The 23,504-nt window shown below is 35.7% G+C and overlaps 1 protein-coding gene across 1 annotated transcript in view; it reads right to left on the reverse strand.

Moving 5' to 3' along the window:
* Positions 1-23,504, reverse strand: part of ANKRD26 (ankyrin repeat domain 26) — an 88,275-nt gene that overhangs the window by 54,888 nt on the left and 9,883 nt on the right. The window contains 8 exon segments of the mRNA XM_039839669.1: positions 405-466; positions 766-892; positions 4,730-4,932; positions 5,025-5,085; positions 11,050-11,122; positions 13,901-13,934; positions 15,116-15,166; positions 22,181-22,251. Of these exon segments, the coding sequence (XP_039695603.1) occupies positions 405-466; positions 766-892; positions 4,730-4,932; positions 5,025-5,085; positions 11,050-11,122; positions 13,901-13,934; positions 15,116-15,166; positions 22,181-22,251 (682 nt within the window).

Below are 23,504 nucleotides of genomic sequence, written 5' to 3' on the forward strand. Positions count from 1 at the left end.
TTCTCTCTGAATCTCATTGGGAGTTTTACACGTCCATATACACCATGGAATCATACATTTGGCCACAGATCAACCTGGAATAATTCTTTAGTTTTTAGATAAACTTAATTTTAGAACCCAAACTTATTCCTTATGGCTTTGAAGCCTTAATTTTTTTATACTATACTACAGTGATTTTATTAAGCAAATCTTGCAAATTAACCGAATTGTAATATGCAGTATTATTATATTTAGCACATAGTTATTTTATTAATGATGGGTTAAAAACATAAGAAAATAAGGTATGGGCAAATATAGAGATGAGAAAATAAAGTCAAAGCATACATTTTATGTTTTAACAACACTCACTGCTCATATTTAAAATTAATAATAATAATAATGATAATAATAATAAAGAACAGTACCTCAGAATCCCAAGGTGATTCTACATTTTCCTCTTCTCCTAATCCTAATGCTGACATTTTATCTATAAAATGTAGTTACAGATATATTAATGTGAACATTTATTACTATGAATTTTAAATACATATGCAAGTTTATCTCCATTCATGAATATTTTGATAAAATAAAAATAATAGCAGAAATGAATTTTAGAGGATTGAAGTATTTGCAAGAAGGAAAAGTTGATAGTTTGGGGATACTTTTGAGGAAAGACAGCGAAAAATAATATTTCAAAGAAATGGATATCATAGTTGAATCTACACACTTTACATTTGTCCATACTATCATTTAAGCACTACAAAAAATTGATAGTCACTAACTTACCACTTGTATTATTTTTGTGTGCTTCATCAACATTATGATTGTCATTATTTGTTTGCTCTTGTGGAGCACTTTCAATAATATCAATACCATTTTCCTTTTTTGTAATTGCTGCTTTCGTTGCTTCTTTCTATAAAAATAACAAAAACATACACCTCAAAAACCCGACTTCAGAAAACATCATATTCTTTCATATGCTCACTCAAGCAGTCAGGAAAACAACAAACATTTGCTATATCTATCAAATCACAGGCACTAGCCCGGGAGAAGCTGAAAATAAAAATAAAAGTTTTATCCTATATTCTAGTAGGGGTAGAGATGCACGAAAACCATAAGAACAGAAAAGGATCATTCGCTTTTACAACTGAAATGAATAACGTACAGTAAGGGCACAAAGGGACAAATCAGTTATACCCGGGGAGATCAGTAGATGCTGCAAATATAGGGCTGTATTTTGAGAGATACTAAGTGCAGAGTGAGGGCATTAAGGGCATGCTACAAAGGGCAGTGTGAGCAAAAACATGAGGTATGAAACAGCATAGTAAGTGAGGGCACCAAAGTAATGTGGTAAAACTGGAACACTGTGAATGGGATGGAGAGAGAAAAGTGGAAAACCAAACCAAAGAAAAAAGGTAAGTGTCATGCTAGCATATGACTTTTACATTCACATAATGGGAAGCCACTAAATAAGCAGAGAAATTACATCATCACAAATATAATTTAGAACAATCTCTCTGGCAGCAATGTAAACCTGAACGTAAGAGCAAAACTAAAAAGAGTATTTCAAAATTAAAGGTGAGGAAGTGAATTATGATAATATGGTATAAAAAAATGGTAAGTGGGCAACAAATATTAAACTTGTTGAGTGACTGGATGTGGTGCTTTCAAGGAAGGTTTGAACCCAGGATTTTTCCAGGTTCAGTATTTCAGTGGTGGAATTTACTAGGATAGAGGAAACAAGTGACAGAGTAGATTATAGAGTCAGCAAAAAGGAAAGGGTCAGGGGCAATGTCTTTGGTTTGGGACATATCAAATTGGAGGCGCCCAGGGAACTTACAAGAAAGATTTGGATAAATACATTTGGAGTAGGAATAGATGACTTTACTCAGGAAAAGCGCAGGATGTTAAGTAGATGCCTGAAAATACATACTAATGTAATTAAATAATGCAAATTCACACAGAACTTGTGAAATTGTGAAAATAAAAACAAGGATGGGGGAAAAATGGAATTCAATTTTTCAATAATATATTTCGAAATCAGTTTTAACAATACAAAATACTCTTTTATGGATATATGCAAATATTTATTCTTGGGCTATTATAGTTTAATTAAAATTATATTTTAAGTCGAATGAAAAAATTTAATTGTCAAACACCAAGTTATAATGTTACAAGAAGACTCATTTTTCAAAATTAATCTTAAAAGACAAGTTTCAAATTGTAGAAGAGAAATGCTTATGCAATTATAGAATTATGAGGCATTTTTAATTACTATTATGCCATGTGAAAGAAATATAAATCCCTATTTTAAAACACACATGGTTGTCTGACTCCCTGTGAACAGCACACTAATAGCTCTAATTTCCCACCTACTCTACATAGCCTTGGTAGTTGAAGATTGCAGGAAAAATCTAGTTAAAAAAAAACGAATAAAACTAGGATTATCCAAGTCGAAGATTTAAAAGTCTTCAAATACATCTATGTTTATCAAGCAGAACTGCTGAATGAAGAAAAAGACTAAAAAAATCAAGTCTCCTAGATGTCTGAGTTTTAGATATGAAAGAATTTTCATGTAGGTTTAACAACTATGAATACCAAAGTTAATAAAGTTTCTTAAGAATAATATGAAATGTACCCATTGCTAGATATTTTAAAAGGTAAAAATCATCTTTCAGAGATAATGTTGTATACTCTATTGGTAATATTTACTTATGATGTTATAATAACAAGTATTTTATATTAGAAAAAAATAATAAATTGTGTTTTCATTCATTTGATGTGGGCATATGTGTTCATTAATTGCAGATATTATTAGGAAAAGATCAATCAGTATCTCTAGCTCTGAGAGGCTGGAGACCATAGTCTCATAGATAGGAAATGGTAGAGAGTGGACTCAGGGTCAGGAGGCCTGTCTCCCAGGCCCATTCTGGGACCACCTTCTGCTTAGCCTTTACTCTCTCCCGAGCACCCACTTCACGTCTTCCTCTGGTTCGTTTCTTCCTTTTGTCCCCTCTCCTTGAACAAGCCCTAAAGTGAAGCACTGTGCCAGGCACGCAGAGAACCCAGAGAGGGGGCATGTCGAAGTCCGTGCACCCTCACAACTCTGCTCAGTCTCATCTTGTCCTCAGGGAGGCCGCAGACTAGAGCTCAGAGATGTTCACTACATCATAGTTTATAACGGCAAAAAAAACTGGCTGTCCACTTGTAGGGGACCAAATAAATGACTCATGTGACTTCTGGCCACGATGGAAATGTCTGCAGCCATAGCAAAGAACAAAGCAGCCCCTTAGAGAACAGTATCTAATAAATAAAGAAAGCAAGAACAGAAGACATGTTTTAAATGAGCTCACTGGGTTGTTTTCAAACGTGTAACATGATCTTAATTTCATTGATTGATTATTGTTATGATAGTATTTTTTAGCAAGGAAAAGTTCACAACACATAAAATTGACTATTTTTTTTAACACTTGGGCTATTTTATTATTCAGTGGAATGCTTTTTCACAGTCGAAGGATTAAAAAAAATTTAACTATTTTAAAGTGAACAATTCAGTAGCATTTAGTACATTCACAATGTTTTACAACCATCACCTCTAATTCCAAATATTTTCATTGCTCCAAAAGAAAATCACATTTTTATTAAACGATCAGACCCCATTCCCTCCACCGCCAGCCCCAGGCAACCACTAATCTGCTTTCCATCTCTATGGGTTAATTTATTCTTCATATTTCATATAAAAAGAATCATATAATAAAAAAATTTTTAAAGAATATCTATAAAAAAATTTTATTTCTTTGAGAGTACTGCTGGTTAAAATTATTTTCTCGTTTAATAAATACAGATTAAGAACCTGATTTACATAATGAGAAATTATAATTTTGGTTAATGAAAAAAACTAAATAAAATTCTTATTTGTTTCCTCTGTCTTTATTCTCAAAAAAATCTAAAACATCCAGTAAGATTGCACCAAATAGTAAGAGAAGTTAATTAATCAAGTTAAGTATATACCAAACAGTAAGATAAATTAAAAACCATAACAAAAATTCATAATTTATAAGAAATAAATTCATAATTTATAATAAATCTGATAAGGTCTAAAACAGATTTCACTTTGCATTATCTACGAATATAGGTTTTGCTAGAATAAATATGTCACTGAATTAAGTTTAAAAGTGATGATTTTTTAAAATGTTCAAATGAAAACTTTAATAACCCAAAAAAGAAAATGAGAATTAAATTTCCTTCAATTCTTCATAAAAATCAGCTATAAGTAACTGAGAGAAGTCTGAGCATTTTTTCATTATCTGGTTTTCTTAATTTGCATTTAAAATCATTTCTATATTTTATAATATAGAATTCCTTTTCTCATTTAACCCCTCAATTTCTGTTGTGTCTTCATAACAATCTCATCTTGACTCTCGTTAAATTTTGATTTTCATCTTGCCATTTTTAAATGTATTTTTCCCCTTCCCTACTTTCTTCATCTTCACATTCATCTATCTGTTCTTTCTAGTTGGTTTCTAACTCTCTCCTTCCATAATGGCAGACCTAAGAATTGTTTACTCCTATGAAACTTTATAAAATCCTGTACATATAACTCTCTTGTTATTATACTTGTTTTCTATTATTATCTTGAGGACTTCCATTTCTTTCTGGAATCCTTTTCATTCCAATAAGTATCAAAGGAATGGTATGTGAAAAAGCATGGGGGAAAACATTTAAAATTAAACAAAAGAAAATCACTTACCTTTGTAAGACCAACGACTGCTAAAGACATGAGAGAAGGTTTTAGAAGAGGACCTGGTGATAAGAAATCTTGATGAGAACAGTCTTGGACTGTAGTTGATGGTTGGGGAAGCATTTCAACCTCATCTTCTTTGTCACTATGAGATTTATTATCCTCATATAAGGTCTTATTTTCTGGTCTCACAGTGGCATATTTTGCTTCTGCTACAGTAAAAACAAAGTAAAAAATCCATGAAAATACCTGTAACTTCATATCAGTAAATGACATAAGAACGAACAGTCTTCAGGTAACTTACTGTTTTTCTGGGATTGTGGAACAGCAGTCATCAGCTTTGCTAAGCTTGGTTTCATGACATTCTAGAAAAAATTCATAGCTTTAAGTATCAAAGTTGATAACAAGAATGATAATATTCACCATTACTATGTGATCTCACGCAAAGAACACAGGCTTTGGAATTATTCACATGTCAATTAGTATCCCAGTTCTACAATATACAAACCTACATTTTCTCATGGGGTGAGGATTACGAAAGAGGACATAGTAAGCCTCACAATGTTTGTTACTTTCCTGACCCCTAAATGATTATTATCAAAATACTATAATACTCATTACATTATAAAACTTACACCTAGGCAGTTTAGAGTACTATGGAACAAAAATTAACATTAAGACATTTCAATTAATTATTTGTTATATTTTGAAATATGTTTGCATGATTTATATTTATGTGAATTAGGTCGAGTGAGGGAAAATATGAGTTTCGTTTTTAGTAGTTATCTTCTGTAGATAAGTTGGAATTGCAAACATTCTGTTTGTCAAAAGCTAAAAACAAATGATTGTTTAAATTTAACTCCTGCCAAGAAAGAGAGAAAGATAAAAAAGAATAAACCCATGGGGTATAATTCATGAATGAAAGCCACATACATACTAAATAGAAAACCATGGCCAAATATGTTGACAATGGAGACAGAGAAAGATAGAATAAAAAAACAGACAAGGAAGAAATGTTTTCTGCAAAGAAAAAATTAGGCTAGGGGTAAAAGAAAAAAAAAAAGGTGGGAGGTAAAAGAATTAAAAAAAAAAGGCACATGACCAATCAAGTATGAGCTTAAGACAAGGAAAAAAAGAAAAGCATAAGTACGATAAGAATGTGGAGAAATGAATATATAATAAATGAATATATAATTTCAGTATATATAAAAATATATTTGTAAACTATCAGTAATACATCAGTATAATAACAAAAGGCCCTGTTATATGTATTTTATATTATATATTAAAATATATAAAACTTTATAAAAATATACAAATAACATATAAAAATATATATCTTGTATAAATATGTAAAATTCAATACAATATATAAATATATTACTTGTTAAATATATAGTTTATTCAAATATATAAATATATAAAAAATATATAAAACAGAAGCTTTTGTTTATAACATATCCCTAGCAAAAGTGATTTGAATTCCTCTATAATTATTTGTTTATAAATATTACTGTAATAAAATGTTTAATTTTGTCACTATAAAATAAGTAATTCAATTACTTGAACATGGTCATTTATGGCAACCTGAAAGCTTTAAATGATTATTAAAGAAAGAGAAAAATTGAAAAAAAAAGTTCTTAACACATCTGCTTTCCACACAGAGACAGAATAGGTAATCAAAATACTAAGGAGTTATATATGGCTTGAAAAGGTATATATCATGGAATATGGGATGAGGCTAAGAAAAGGTTGAAAATTAGAATCTAAAATCCTAAGCTCATAATTGAAGGTTATTGAAAAATATCCTATAACTTACTTTCTTACTTTACCACTTATTTCTTATTTATTTCCTCCTTATTTATGACATATTTCCTCAACATAACTCAATTGAACTTATACACCCTAAATTTAAGCCATATTTCTAGGAATTCAAATACATTTAATTTTTATATATTATGCCTAATATATTACTTGTAACATTTCATTACACAGAATGCTATTTGTCCTTGTTCATTTATTTGCATTCAAAAAATATTGAAACGCTTCTTACATGCAAGACCTTATTCTAGGGGCTCCAGTAAAAGCACACTTATGTTTCCTAACCTCCAGTAGCTTATAGCTTAGAGAAAACCTACTACAGTGATATAAGGGCTTTAAAATGAATATTAAAATAACTATAATAACAAAATATCTTAAATTTAAAATTTAAGAATGTGATACAAAAACTCTGGGTAGATATTTTTTAAAACTATGATACAAAAATAACTGGTTTTAGTCAAGATGGCAGAGTCAGAAAATGCTGTGCAAGCCTCCTGCCACAACCAATCAAAATTACAACTAAATTATAGAACATCCACCCTTAGAACCACCTGAGGACTAACTGAACAAAACTCACAACTATAGATATGCAAAAGAAGCCATAACAAGACTGGTAGGAGGGGTGGAGATGCCAAATGGGCTGGTACCACACCCACCTATGGTCAATAAGAATCAGGAGAGATCTCAGCATAGGAGGTCCTTCCTTAAAAGTGAAGTATCCTACCACCACACAGGACTCCCCAGCTGGGAGCACCAGTGCTGGTAAGAGATGTCCCCAAAACATCTAGCCACAATAATCAGCAGGGATTCAATGTGGATGAGATGGGGCGGGGGGTGAGGGAGGCGGGTGCTGCTAGAGTCCTAGGCATCCCTCTTAAGGGGCCCACACATGGACTTATTTGCGGAAGGACACATTTGCTCTGAGCTCCAGTGCTGGGCGGCAGCTCAAAAGTGCCAGGGACACAGAAAAAATTAAATTGTCTGGCTTCAAGTCAGGGCTGGAAGGCTAGTTCTCTCTGCAATTTTGTTACTTTTTGAGCACTCCTCTCACGGAGGCAGCAGACGAGGACACTATTTCATTGTTAAGCCCTCACCCACACAGCTGGAAGGCTGACATCATTGCTTCTTTGCTGAGCCTTCCCCAAGCCAGACTGCAGGTACAGCCTGGCTCCAAATGTGAGTGTCCATCAAACTCTCCACAATCTGAAATTTTCCTCAGAACCTGCCCCACCCAACTCACACACAGGCCTGAATCTCTCTCAATTACCGTTACTCACAAGTGATTGGCCTCAGCCCACACTGTGGACTTCCTTAAAATTTCTCAAAGTCCACAAACCCCAAACGAGAAGCACCTGGCCTCAGCATGCTCTACCTCTTGCTAAGTGGCCCCAAGCCTGGCAGTAATAGAAGCCGGCCTCAGTTCACAGTATAGCCTCTCCCAGGAGGCTTCAAACCCAGCACAAGCTGCTACCAACTGTAGATCAGTTCGTAGCTCCTACTACATGACCCCAGGCTGGGCACAAGCAGCAGCTAACCTGGTTCTGCACCGGAGCCTCCCCCACCACAAGAGGACCAATACACAACAAACCTGGACACCAGCATCAGACCTCGCTAAAGCAGCATCCAATTAGCTCCAAAAATGACACATCCAGAGAATGGACTCAGCAGGCACCAGAGCCCTGTTACAGCCAATCCCACTAGGTGAGGTCAGTCCACACATAACAGCTTGTCTGCTGTAGGCACAGCCAGTCCTCACAGCAAGTCAAGCTGAAGATCAATCCCGCACTGATGTGCCAACAGCTCAACTACAACAAGAAAGCACACACAACCCACACAAGGGGTGTTCCTGGAACTCTGAGCTCAGGTGACAAGTGGGACTGCCACCTTGAAGCGAAGGATTCAATTAGCGATTTGTAAGACAAGGTAGCAGAAAACATCAAATCAGAACAGCAAAAAGTTAAAAGAATCAAAAAAAATGAAGATAGTTTAAGGGACATCTGGGACAACATCAAGCATAATAACATGAGCATTATACAGTACCAGAAGGAGAAAAGAGAGAGCAAAAAGTTAAAAATATATTCAAAGAAATAACAACAGAAAACTTTCCTAATCTGGTGGAGGAAACAGATATACCAGCCCAGAAAGCACAGAGTGTCCCAACAACATAAACCCAAAGACACCCACACCAAGACACCTCATAATTAAAAACCAAAGGTAAAAGACAAAGAGAATCTTAAAAGCAGCAAGAGAAAAGCCATCAGTTACCTACAAGGGAGCTCCCATAAGACCTTCAGCTGATCTCTCAAGAGAAACCTTGCAGGAAAAAAGAGATTGGCACAAAATATTCAAAATGATGAAAAGCAAGGACCTACAACCAAGATTATTCAGCATAACTACCATTTAGAATTGAAGAACAGATAAAGAGCTTCTCACACAAGAAATAGCTAAAGGAGTCCATCACTGCCAATACAATATTACTGGAAATGTTGGAGGGATGAAGAAGGAGGAAGAAGAAGAAAAAGGAGAAGAAAGAGAAGAAGGAGAGGGAGAAGGAGAAAGAGAAAATATCAAAAATATCAATAATACAATGGCAATAACTACACCCCTATCAATAATTACTTTAAATGTAAAGGAATTAAATGCTCCAATCAAAAGACACAGGGTGGCTGAATGGATAAGAGAACAAAACCCATACAGGTGACATCAAACTAAAATGTTTCTGCACAGAAAAAAAAAAAAAATCGACAAAACAAAAAGACAACATAATGAATGGGGAAAGATTAGCACCAATGGTACATCCAATAGAGGGTTAATATCCATACTATATAAGGAACCAATACAACTGAACATGAAAAAGACAATAATCTAATTAAAAAATGGACAGAGAACCTGAATAGACTTTTCTCCAAAGAGTACATACAGATGGCCAAGAGACATAAAAAGAAGCTCACCATCACTAATCATCAGGGAAATGTTCATTAAAACCCAATGGGATATCACCTCACATGTGTTGGAATGGCTATCATCATTAAATCAATGAAAAACAAGTGCTGGCGAGGATGTGAAGAAAAGCAAACCCTCATACACTGTTGGTGGGATTGCAAACTGGTGCTGCCATAATTTGAGGAAAACAGTATGGAGGTTCCTCAAAAATTTAAAAACAGAACTGCTCTACGACCCAGCCAGCCCACTTCTGGGTATTCATCCAAAGAAATTAAAAACATTAATTTGAAAACATATATGCATCCCTAAGGTTTTTGCAGCATTATTTACAATAGCCATGATGGAAGCTATCTCAGTGTCCATAGATAAACAAAAGAAAAGAAATGAAATCTTACCAATTTGACAATGTGGATGAACCTATAGGGTATTAGTGAAATAAGTCAAGGAGAGATAGACAAATGCCATGTGATTTCACTTATTTGTGGAATTTTAAAAACAAACAAACAAAATAAACGAACAGAAGAGAAACAGACTCAGAGATACAGAGAACAAACTGATGGTTCCCAGGTAGGAGGGGGCTTTGCGGGCTGAAAAGATAAAGGGATTAAGAAGTAGAAATCGGCAGTTACAAAACAGTCAATAATATTGTAATACCTATGTATGGTGTCAGGAAGTACTTGACTTATAGTGGGGACCACTTCATAAGTTATATAAATGTCTAATCACTACGTAAAGACACCAATGTCATTTTATAAATGTCTAAGTAATGTCAGTATACCTGCAACTGACATAATATCGAATGCCAACTGTAATTAAAATAAAAAGTTTAAAAATGGTTATTAAGAATTTCTTCATCTAGACATGGTTATTATTTTAGGCAAAACATGTATTTTTCAATTGGATGAAGACTATAAAATATATTCTAACACAACAATTTAGAACATGGTGAAATCCCTGCGTAATATGGGTTTTGAGAAAGAAAACTTAAATTTCAAAATTTCCACAATTTCTGCTGTTAGTTTTGTTTCAATGCGGAAACCAAGGATAGAAAACACTCTCTTCTAACAACTATATCATACAAAAATAAAAACTGTAAAAAAAAAAAAAATGTGTGTGTTACGTGCTCTACAGTTTTGCAACTGAAGGAAAGAAGGAAGGTTTCATGATTATTGCAATAAGTAATTGGTTCCATTAAAGATTTCATTAAGGCATGCATATTATAAAAGTCATGTTGGTATACTTTAAAAGCCACATTAATAATCTTTAGCCTTGACCAAATTTGATATCTCCTTCATCGTGAGAAGCCTTTTTTCAATATAATTTTCCTATTCCTACATATTTTCGAGCCCATTCTTTTTTCTAGCCCCCACCATCAGTACTTATTGAAGAAAAATAAAAAAATAAAACCTCAACTGATCATATTTCTATAAAACGATTTGCTCTGACCAATTTTTCATTACAAAAATAAAATAATGATAGGTAGACCACTACTAAATTTTAAGAGTAAGTCCTACACAAAACTAAATTCAAAGCAGGAAAATTAATTTTATGAAGGAGTACTTTACCCTGGAATCAAAATCAAAGTCTTCATCTTCTGATGTAGGCCATGAATCATCAACGCCAGGTTTGCTGAAAAGACTTTACAGTAAAAATATATAACAAAAATAAGTGAGTTTATTTCTTTAAAATGGCAACGACAACAAAAAATAAAGTAAAAGATCAGTTCTCTGTATATTAAATGAAGTTTCTTGATATAATTAAAACTTTGCCTCTGTTTTAGAAAAGATTTTAGTTATTTATGTCTGCCTCCATCTTTTCCAACCTACGAAATATTCAATGAAGACACATTCAGTTCCCATAACAAAGAGTGACAGCCAATATACTGGCCAAGACCGAGATTAATTTGTTTTCACCAAAAGTCCTGAAGGCTGAATTGAAAATCCAATTAATGACTGATGTAACTTTTGTAATCTGAACTGGAAAAAATCTGATGACCTAAATCAGAGTAGAAAGGCATACTGTCCCTTCTCCATTGTTTGTCCCTGGTTCAGAGACTAATCTGTGCCAGTCAAAAATGGAAGTCTTGAAAAAAAAAGAAAAGGAAGTCTTGGTACTTTAACATGGAAACCACTTATTAAGGTAACTCCAATTCTTCCTTTTACCCTCAAACAGTACAGAGAGTTCCTTGAATGTCTGGAATGTTTTAAAGTTAAATATACAAAAGTCAAAGAACAAATTTATATGTCGTTAGCCTTCCCACTCTCAAGTCCCTCTTCCACAGGGCTCCATGGCAGTCTCCAACCCTAAAAATTCAGCCTCTGAAGGCACAGACAGCTGAAACAAGGATGGGCTCGAAAGACCAAAGGTAGGAGCTCTCCATGTCCTTGCTCCTGGAAAACAAACTAAATGGAGCCTCAGTCATCCACTCACAACACAGGCATGTTTCCAGCTACCCAACTCCATTACTGATTTTTTATAGCCAGTTCCAGCCCTGCCCATCCCTCCAAGTACATGGGAAGGACATCAGCGAATTGGAAAAAGAGATGAAGATGAGGAGACATCTGCCTTGGGCCATAGATTTATGGTGTTCAACAATCTCCAGTCCCCTAGGACTCAAGGATATATAAGCCTCCTCTGTAAGTGATATAGCACAGGTAGATGATACCACACATAGATGTGCTGTAAAGAGACTCTTTCCCAGTGGTTCAAATGATTGAAATTTCTTTTGAAAGAAAACTTGAATTATGCTAGTTCCTCCAATTCAACAAACAAACAGAAAAGCAGCAACCTGTTCAGGACTCCCTTGAACTCCTTATTTAATTTGCCTTGATAGGCCATTCCCTACATCCTGCGTCCTTCCTTCTTGTAATTTATCTTTAACTTACCATAGATTCCAATACTTTGATCTTTTTTCCCTAATCTGATCTTCAATCTCTTTTCTAAAACCCTTATTCCTATCCTAACCCAGTGCTGTCACTCTGGAAACTTGGATTCTTCTGCTGATTCCATTTTTATCTTCTTCCACTGGGTTCATTAGACCCACTCCTCACCTTTCTAGTATTAAAACACTCATGTGCACAATGATAAGGAAGATAAAGAAGGGCTTAGAAATATAAATTTAAATCTCATTTCCATCACTGACTATATATATCCAAATAAATCGCTTTAATATCTTTCAGTTTCGAATTCTCCATGCAAACAATCACTCAGCCAGGACATTAAACGCAGATTGAAATACTAGACGCTGTTTTAATTAATCACTAAGATTCCTTAAACTCCGAAAATCTATGTGCTTTTGGTTCTGTTTAAAGAAAAATAGACAATGCTTAGCTAGCACATATGGGAAAAAATAACAAAACAAAAGAAATACCAAATAAAATAGAAAAGTAAAAAAAAATTTTTAAATTCATGGAAGAAAAAAAGGCTATAGAAGAAAAGAAAAAACTTCAATTAGGCAAATATACTGGCCAGAAGGGAAAAGCAGACTGCGAAGTCAGTAAGTAGAGAAATCAGTTGGAAATATCCTCTAAATCAGGTATCCCTAACCTCTCAGCCATGAACCTGTACCAGTCAGTGGCCTGTTAGGAATCGGGCCACACAGCAGGAGGTAAATGGCAGGCAAGTGAGCAAAGCCTCATCTGTATTTGCAGCCACTCCCCAGCACTAGCATCACCTCCTCAGCTCCACCTCAGATCATCAGGCATTAGATTCTCATAGGAGCACCAGTCCCTGGTGCCAAAAAGGTTGGGGACTGCTGCTCTAAATAGATGTTGAATTTAATTAACATAATATAGTCTGTAATCCATCGCAAGAAGTGTAGATATCATTATACATGAAAACATTTGCCTGATTAGGCCTTGCTTATGTAAAACCTATGGTTCTGTGGCCATAGCAGAGATCTGCCCTAAACACTTTGGTGGTAAAAACAAGATACTAGTTACAACTGCAGTTCTCAAGTACATTATTGCGAATGCTTAGACTAACTGAGCTTCTAAGTAAAACTCTAAATCAGGCTTAACAGATAACTAAATTAGACTCTCTGAGTTGAGCTGACTTACATCTGTATCTTGATGCCAGTGCTTCACTAGCACTTATCACTACAGGATGAGAGACTAGACAATGGATTTGAGAGCCGAGCTGACTGAAGGTCAAATCACAAGTCAGCCACTTGTTCATTATGGAATTATGGGTCAATGAATCAACCACCCTGAACCCAATTGCCTAATTAATAAAAAAAAAATAGGCTAAAATACCACAGCTATTTGGCAAAGCTATTGTGATGACACTATGAGACAACAAGTGTTAAGCACATAATATGATGTCTATACCAGAAGAGAACACTCAACAAATGTTAGTTTCTTTTTCTCTGCATTCCCTTAGTTAACATAAAATTTTTAAAAATCTGTAAAATCTTACCTGCTTACAGAGTCTTCTTCAGAACTTTCATCCACTATTAAAGAAAAAAGTAAAATACATTTGAAATTAAGAATAGAAAAATACAGGACTATTAAAAGACTGATTCTATGTTTAAAAGTATTCCTTTGGAACCAGACCCGAAAACTATATTAAAGTGAATATTAAGGATACTATTGGTAGGTAATTAATATATTAAGAATATTTACTTCCTCTCCTTTATATATATCAAATGCAAGAAAAAAATGGGATTTATCAAAATTTGATACCTATGAGCGAACTATTTACAATGATCATAATCCTAACCAAACTCAATCAAACTGACAGAATATGGTATCCTTAGTAGAACCAGGATCCTAAACTAACAATGTCAAACTTAAATAGCATTATTTTTCTGGACTTCTACCAAGAAGAGCAATTAGAGAAGAGTATACTTATTGTACTGTAACATGATATACCTTCTCCAACTCTTAGTCAAGACTGTTCAGTTTAGGATGAAACACCAGTAGTACCATGTTATATTACAGCTATTAAATTAAAATGTTAAAACAACCCCTCAAATTAAGTAAAGGCTGTAATTACTGTACAGAAAAGATTTCGCACAGCAGGTCTACGACTGCTATCCTCAGCAAGTCCCATTTGAATGGCTCGCCCTTGATTAGTGACTGGGAACCTGGATGGGAGAGGGTTCCACCATTCCCTAACTGACAAGAGGGGCTCACTGGGCCTTGACTGTCTGTAGAAACAAGGTGGTTCATGCTGAGCACTTGCTTTCCTTCTGGGAGTCTGGAATTTTGGTCCATGCCAGGGGAGGATGCCTGTGTAACTAGCGTGCCATAAAAACCTCGGGCACTGAGCCCAGTGAGATTCTGGTCCTGGTAGACAACGTCTCACATGTGGTGTCAGAACTGGACACAGGAGGAATCAACCACATCCTGGGAACTCCATAGAGAGAGGACTCCTAAAAGCTTGAGCCTGATTCCTCCAGACTTAGTCCCATACACCTCTTCTCTTTCTGGTTTTACCCTAATCCTTTCACTGTAATAAACCACAGGCATGAGCACAACTATATGCTGAGTCCTGTCAAGTTTTCTAGTGAGTAACCAAAACTAGGTGTGGTTTTAAAAACCCCTAAGAAAATTGCACTATATAAAATTTTTATTATTTGGGTTGAGGTGTTATACATGGTGATGGTCAGAAGGCTATTTCACAAATTACCTGTCCTTGAATTTGTTTTCTGTAATTCTTGTTTTGGTGATTCCTGTAGATCTGTATTTGAATAAAGGTGCAAAAGGAATAAATGAAACAACGATGGCAATAATAATGTAAAACCAGCAACAATACTATTTTAATCAGAATAAAAAATAGAGAATCCTAATGCCAATATGTTCAATAAGTTACTATAAAGAAAATGAAGAGATCACACTGCCAATTTTCTCCAACTAAGCAGGGTTTCACTTTTTTTTAATAGTTATGAATCAATCAAGTGACTGGGATAACCACAGAAAAACATCTATCACATACAGTATAATAATGTACTTACTTATTATAGTGTTCTTTTTGTTTCTAATTTTTTATTCATTTCTTATAAAATTAAAAACATACCTCACCTATTAAAAGTCAGTGGTTGACAAAACAAGACAAAAAGTTTAAAAAAGAAATTATACCAAATGTACGATGAGTTATTCATCAAACGCAACACGTATAGATTAAAAACTGGTCTTCCTTGCTGACCTACTGCTCTTCTCTGTTCACCTTAATTCTGTTCACTCCTCATGTCCAGTTTAAATGCTAGTGCAAAACCTGGAAAGCTATGTATCATCTTAGATTTCTCTCTCCCTGCTAACTTTTTACATTTAATCATCCCTAAATCATATTAACTGTACCTCTTTTCTGTCTCCGCTTTATTTTGCCACAGCCACTGCTGGGCTCTTAACAGACAGCTTTCACAGGGGGAGAAAAACCCCATCATCGATATTTATTGTTATTTCTTAAACAAATAAGATTGTTTCTGCAAAACAAATGAGAAAGACATAAGTCCAGAGAAAAGACCAACATTTTAAATTGAATAAATTGAGCTTCTGACTTTTTTTATTTCAGCGTGGGTAAGCGACAATTTCATAATGCACCGATGCTAGTCCAAGGAAACAAAAGCTCCCTTCGTCTGCCTGTCTCTTTATGTGTCTTCCCTCAATCTATCCTCTATATGAGGGGTCAGCAAACTATGGCCCACAGGCCAAATCCAACCCGCTGTCTGGTTTCATAAATAAAGTTTTACTGGAGCACAGTCAGGCCTATCAACTTACATATTGTCCATGACTGCTTTCACATGCTAATGGCAGATCTGAGTAGAAATGACAGAGATCAGACGGCCTAAAATCAGGCTCTTTACAGAAAAAGCCTGCTGACCATGCAATAAACCATGAACAGCACACCTAAATCAAATCAAATCTTGTTACTCTTCTGCTCAAAACTCTCCAACGAATCCCTGCAGTAACTATTGCCTGCTATCTACCCACTGGCCATTCCTTAGTCTTCATTCTCATTGGACAATTAATTATAAATGCATTTGGATATTTATTGTCCCAATAGACAAAAGAGGTGGCCTCTCTCAAGCTCTAAAAAAAGAAACGATTACTCTAAGCTAATCACAGTAACTGGTTTACCAATAACTGCTGTAGGAATGAGCATCTGAAGTAATACAGCCTATAAAATGTTAGGAGAAGGAAGTCCACTGCAAGCCTTTCAGTTCTCTAAACACACACACACACACACACACAGTTTAACAACACTAATCGTCAGGGAAACACAAATCAAAACCTCAATACCTCTCACCTGTCAGAAATGGCTATCATCAAAATGTCAACAAATAAGTGCTAGCAAGGATGTGGAATAAAGGGAACTGTTTCTGGATTTATAAACTGGTACAGTCACTATGTAAAACAGTATGGAGATTCTTCAAAAAATTCAAAATAGAACTGGCATAAGACACAGCAATTCCACTTCTGGATATTTGATAAATATAAAAAAAAAAACAGTAATTCAAAAAGATACATACACCCCTATATTCACTGCAGCAATATTTACAATAGTCAAGATATGGATGCAATGTAGGTATCCTTCAACAGACGAATGGATAAAGAAGATGTAAGGTATGTGTATGTGTGTATATATATGTGTGTGTGTATATATATGTATATGTATATACACACAATGGAATATTACTCATCCATAAAAAAATAAAATCTTGCCATTTGTGACAACATGGATGGATTTAGAAGGTATTATGCTAACTAAAATAAGACAAAGACAAATACTGTATAATCTCACTTAATATGGAATCTAAAAAGCAAAACAAATAAAACAGAAACAGACCCAGAGCTACAGAGAACAAACTGATGGTTGCTAGAGGAGGTGGGGGTTGAGGGGATAGATAAAAAAGAAGGTAAATGAAAAGTATGAACTTCCAGTTATAAAATAATCAGCCACGAGGATGTAGTGTACGGCAAAGGGAATATGTCAATAATACTGTAATAACTTTGCACGGTGATAGATGGTTACTAGACTTGTGGTGATCACATTGTACAGTATATAAATGTCAAGTCACTATGTTGTACAACTGAAACTAATATAACACTGTATGCCAAATATACTTTAATAAAAATTTATAAAAGAAAAAAAAAACACCTAAAGGAAAGCGGTCCTCTGGCCTTTGGATGTTGTCCCATAATATGATGCTTGGAGTCGTTGCTAATTAGCAGACCAGGACAGGAGACATAAACAAAACACTGACAACCTCACATCTGAAATGGGGACAACAACGGGGATCCTGACAGCATCACTGAACCATCAAAATCCCACTTCCTATTGTTTTAGCTACTGTTCATTTGGTCACCTATTGTCTGCAGCTAAAAGCATTCTATGTGATGCATTCCCTAAGGCCTACAGAATAAGACCTCTTCTTTTCTTTGGTACTAAAGACTCCCATAAGCATCCCTTAGCTGGGCCGTCATCCGACAACTCCCACAGCACATGTTCTGTACCATCAAAACTGAACGGCTCATAAATCCTGTAAAGTTCACTTGCGCATCTTAGCCTCGGCACTGCCGTTGCTTCTGCCAAACGTGTGATCCTGATAGATGTTCCTGCTGCCACATGTCGTCCTTCTGCCTCTTTACCTGGCAAACTTCTGCTCCCTCTGCATGCTTACCTGAAACCCTTCCCACATTTTGAAACTCTAAGTTCTCATCATGGACCTAAATAAATAAGTATCTGTAATAAGTATCTGGCACTTATTACACTCCAATAAAAAGATAATAAACACTAATAATTATAAGCTCCCAGTGGGCTCTGGAATCTAGTAAGCACTGAATAGTAAATAATAAAAATGACAATGATAATAGACAAGCTCTTGGAGGACAGGGACTGTGATTTTAAAATGTTTATATTCTGCAACATCAAAATAACAGTACCTAAAAGACACTTCATAGTTAAATAGCAAACTATTAAGCAGACTAATGAATAAAGAATAAAAAACGTTGTCTTTGAAAATTGTTTTTAAAAACCACAACAGTAATCCAGGGACAGTAAATACAATATTACAAGCACCCTAAAAACCAAAACTCTACTTCAATTTTATATTTTCTATAACTTGCAAAACCAACCTACAGAAGTTTTTCATCAAGATCTACTAAGCTCAAGGTGTCCTCATACAGTTCAGCTTGCACCATGCACTCTGTGCCACATCCAGGAAGCACAGTAGCATTTTTGTGATTGTGAAACTTTTTTGTACTTTTTTATTGTAATTTGTTGAGTCCCAACTTAAGCTATGTAAATTTTTATTATGACTATATTTTGACTAATGGTGACAGAGCATCTCGTTCTAAAGAAATTACAGTATCATGACAATTATTCAACAAATAGAAGGAAACATTTTGTTCTAATGAAATCAACATATCTAATACTGTTTTGACTTATGAGGAACAAAGGTGATAACAATGAGACCTTCTTGGTACAAAAATAAGTAAAATAATCTATGCTTTTCAACAGGGCATTGCTTTTCTGACTTCTATACTATCAGTAGATAGTAGTACACTGGCTAAGTTTTGTGATTCTTGTTTGCCGTTTGTTGACAGTACTGGGAAGGTATTATTGAGTTCCTAGTTTTAGTTACATTTTGAGTAAGACAAATCACTATGTAATAACAAATGTTCATTTACTAAATGTAACCATTTTCTGTAAAAATTCAACAAATACCCATTTTTATAACAAGCCCAATTTGTTACAAGGTGATTATAGAGGAAACATATACTAACTTAAAAATCTTTTTCTTACTTACATAATGATATCATATGAGATTTTAGGGGTCACAGCTAAATAAATAAATATTTTCAGACAATACTGTCTCAGATATTAAATTACCTAAAATTAACTCTTTAAATAATTTTATTTTTTAATTACAGTTGGCATACAATGTTATATTAGTATCAGGTATACAACATAGTTAATAGACTTTTATATAACTTACAAAGTGATCACTCCCAAAAATCTAGTACCCATCTGACACCATACATAGCTATTACAATATTATTGATTATATTCCTTATGCTATACTTTACATTCCCATGACTACTTTGTCACAACCAATTTGTACTTCTTAATCCCTTCTCCTTTTTTAGCAACCCTATCTTTTGATTGGAGTATTTAATCCATTTACGTTAAAAGTAATTATTGATAGATATATAGTGATTGTTATTTTATTATTCATATTCTCGAATTTTTTTTATCTTCTTATTTAAAAAGTCCCTCTAACATTTCTTGTAATACTGGTTTGGTAGTGATGAACTCATTTAGTTTTTTCTTGTCTGGGAAGTTCCTTCAATTCTAAATGATACCTTTGCTCGGTATAATAATCTTGGTTGTAGGTCCTTGCTTTTCATCACTTTGAATATTTCATGCCAAATTCCTACTGGTCTGTAAAGTGTCTGTTGAGAAATCAGCTGACAGTCCTACGGATTCTCCCTTGTGGTAATTGTTTTTCTGTTGCTGTTTTTAAGTTTCTCTTTGTACTTAAGCTTTGGCATTTTAATTATGATGTGTCTTGGTGTGGACATCTTTGGGTTCATCTTTTTAGGACTATCTGTACTTCCTGGGCTTGCATGTCTATTTCCTTTGCCAGCTTAGGGAGATTTTCTATCATTATTTCTTCAAAGAGGCTTTGAATTCCTTGCTCTCTCTCTTCTCCCTCCAGTACCCTATATTGCAAGTGTTGGTATGCTTCATGTTGTCCAAGAGGCCCCTTAAAGTATCCTCATTTTTATTCTTGTTGGTGTTCTGATTGGGAGTTTTCTGTTACCTTACTTCCAGATCACTGATTTAATCCTCTGCTTCATCTATTCATTCTACTGTTGATTCCTCCTCCTAAGGTATTCATTTCAGTTATTGTATTCCTCATTTCTGACTGGTTCCTTTTTATGTTTTCTATCTCCATATCTATGTTTTCTATCTCTTTGTTCAAGTTCTCACTGAGTCCATCTACTCTTCCTCTAAGTTCATTGAGCATCCTTATAAGCAGGATTTTGAACTCTACATCTGGCAGATTGCTTGTCTCCATTTTGTTTAGTTCTTTTTCAAGAGCTTTGTCCTGTTCTTTCATTTGGGACATGTTTCTTTGTCTCCCCATTTTGGCTGCCTCCCTGTCTTTCTTTCTATGCATTAGGATAGGGCCGCTATGTTTCCTGGTCTTAGGAGAGTGAACTTTGCAGTAGGTGTCCTGTGGGCCCAGTGGCACAGTCTTCCTGATCACCTGAGCCAGGTGCTCCAGGTGTGTTCCTTATGTGGATTGTGTGTGCCCTCCTGTTGTAGAGACTTGGTTGTTGTTTGCACATAATGGGAGGCACTGACCCTTGGTTGGGTGGTTGTGAGGACTGGTTGGTGAGGGGCTAACTGTAAGGAATAGGATTTGATTTAGCAGGGCTCTGGTGCCTGCCTAGTCTATCCCTGTGTGTGTAGTCCTCCAATGCAGTCCCAAGTGGTCCTCCAGCTCAGTCTGAAGCCAGCCTCTGGGCATGCTGGCCCCAGAGCTTCCTGGGAAGGGCTTCATCCACCGCCTGTGCCCTGCCGGGGGCCACCAAGCAAGAGTCACCAAGCAATTCACAGATGACCATCACCGGTACTGGGCTTAGAGGTACCTAGAGAGGCCAATTCGCAAACTGCAGCTGGCTACTGCCAATGCCGGGTTTGGGCTGCTCAGCAAGAAGCATGCAGGACGCTGAGGTCAAATGCTGCTTATTTGGGTTTTGCAAACCTTTCAGAGATTTTAGGAAAGTCTGCAACACGAACAAAGATGGGTCAATTGTATAGCAAAGCCACTGGAAATGGCTTGGGAGGGCCTGTAAGTTGGGAGGGGCAGGGTCTCAGGGAATCAACAGGGTGAGGCAACCAGTGTTTGAAAGGTTAATGGATGCCCAGATATGGCAACCACCTCCATCTGCATGCCAGGAGAAGGGAGAGCTCAACAAAGGAACAATGGACACTAGTAGCACTTCTGTCTGGGAGAAGTTTTCCCCTCCAGCCCTCGCCTTGAAGCCAGACAATTCATTTCCTCCCTGTATGTCCCTGGTGCCTTTCAATTTTTTGCCCCAGCACTGGAGCTCAGAGCAAGTGAGCCCATCAGCAAGTAAGTTTACACACAGGCCCCTTAACAGGAGTTTTAAGTCCTGCAACTCCAGGAGCTCTTTGTCTCATTCAGCGACAATCTTTACTGGTTTTCACAGCCAGAAGTTGTGGGGACTTCTCTTTCCAGCACTGGAACCTTGGGCTGGGAAGCCCAGTGTGGGGCTGGAACCCCTCGCTCCTCCAGGGGTATCTCTGCTTCTGAGATATCCCTCCTGATTTTTAACCTCCACACACAACTTTGGGACCAGCATCATCCACGTCTCCACCTCTCTGACCAGTCTCTAGTTGGCCTTTTGTGTATGTTCCCAGCTGTAGGATTTCAGGTGACTCCCAATGATGGTTGTTCTGTAGTTTAGAGGTAATTTTAATGTGGTTGTGAGAGGAGACAAGCACAGAGTGTACCTACTCTACCATCTTAACAGAAATATCTATACAATTAACTTCTATAATAACTCTCAATGCTAGATTAAAAAGAAATTTAAAAAGAAAAAATATACATGCACTTTACACACCGTGCTTTTTCCACTATTCTTTCATTTGCAAAACCTCCTTTCTTTTACTTTATCTAAGGTAGGACCAAGAGTAAGTAACGATTATAAGTCTTACCTAGATTGCTATTCTGGGAAGACCTTTTATATCTCCATTCTTCTTTATAATCAGAAGGTAGTTTGCAATTGCTGTGTATAAAAAAGGTGATAAATAACATTACTATCTTTATGTTGAAATAAAAAACATTTACCAAATATATGAAATTCTTAGAGTGTTTCAGATGATATCAGAGGTAATATTAATACTTTAATTACTCCAAACAATTCAATTTGTAAGTTCTACAAACTTTTTATCAAGCATGTGATTAAAGAGAAAAAAAAGTAAGGGTAGGGTTAACCACTCCGAAATTGAGGAAAGTAGAGTTCAGTCAATTAATTAGAGTTAGCTTAACTTAATGGAAAGTGTCTTGAACTCAGAAGTCCTTCCTCTATAACCAACAGCTATTTGCTCTCAGACAAGTCACTTCTCTGTGGCTCAAAGTCCTCCTCTATAAAAGAGGAATCCTACTGCCTTATTTTACAAGGTTATGAGGAGGATTAAAGGAGATAATACACCAAAAAGATGCTCATAGAAACAAAAAGGCAATGGAATAAGTTGTTTTTGGCCTTTATTTGTTAAAACTATTTTGGAATCCCAAACAAATCCCAATATTTGTTTTTCATAGGTGCTAAATTTCAGATGTTGCAGGTTTCAGAAAATGTTATTAATTTTGGTTCTTAGCTGTTCTTTCTTTGTGGGTTGTCATTCAAGGCATCTCAGCTATCACATAATTTGTAACTAAATATATTTATAAATATATTACCTCAGTAAAGAGATAACATAAGTGTCCCCTACTACTGTAGCTAATCATACCAACAGCAGAAAACTAATAGAAGTCAAGACCTGGCTTGGACTACTACTATCACTTCTCAACCTACTCAAACTCTGAACTAATAGATCTTATTAGAATGATGCTTTATCTCCCTGTCCATACCCAACTGACTTTGAGATAAAACCCTACTTTTACACATGAGTATTGATGAGTCATGGATGGGGCTAAGCTATCTTAAGGCCAAATAACCTATTTTATATTCAGAGCTTTCGGTTGACTGGCTTCTATGGGAGGCATAATTGTAAATATTTTGAACCCTAAGGTAGATTCAAGTCACTTGGGAGATTTTCTTTATTCTGGAAAACAGATCACTTGAGGGCCAACCTTAATTATGGAATCTTAGACAAGTTGGTGCCTACTACTCTGGGAGGGCAACATGGGACCTTCTACAACCTAAGAGGTGCTCTACAGGACATCAAGTGGCCTTGTGATGCAGATGTGTTAACAAGGGATAAAGAAAAGCCTGATCTTCTCCTGCAGCATTATTTGAACCTCCTGACAGCTTGAGAT

The sequence above is a fragment of the Pteropus medius genome, unplaced genomic scaffold, assembly GCF_902729225.1.
Source record: "Pteropus medius unplaced genomic scaffold, Ma_sr-lr_union100, whole genome shotgun sequence".
Lineage (NCBI taxonomy): Eukaryota > Metazoa > Chordata > Mammalia > Chiroptera > Pteropodidae > Pteropus > Pteropus medius.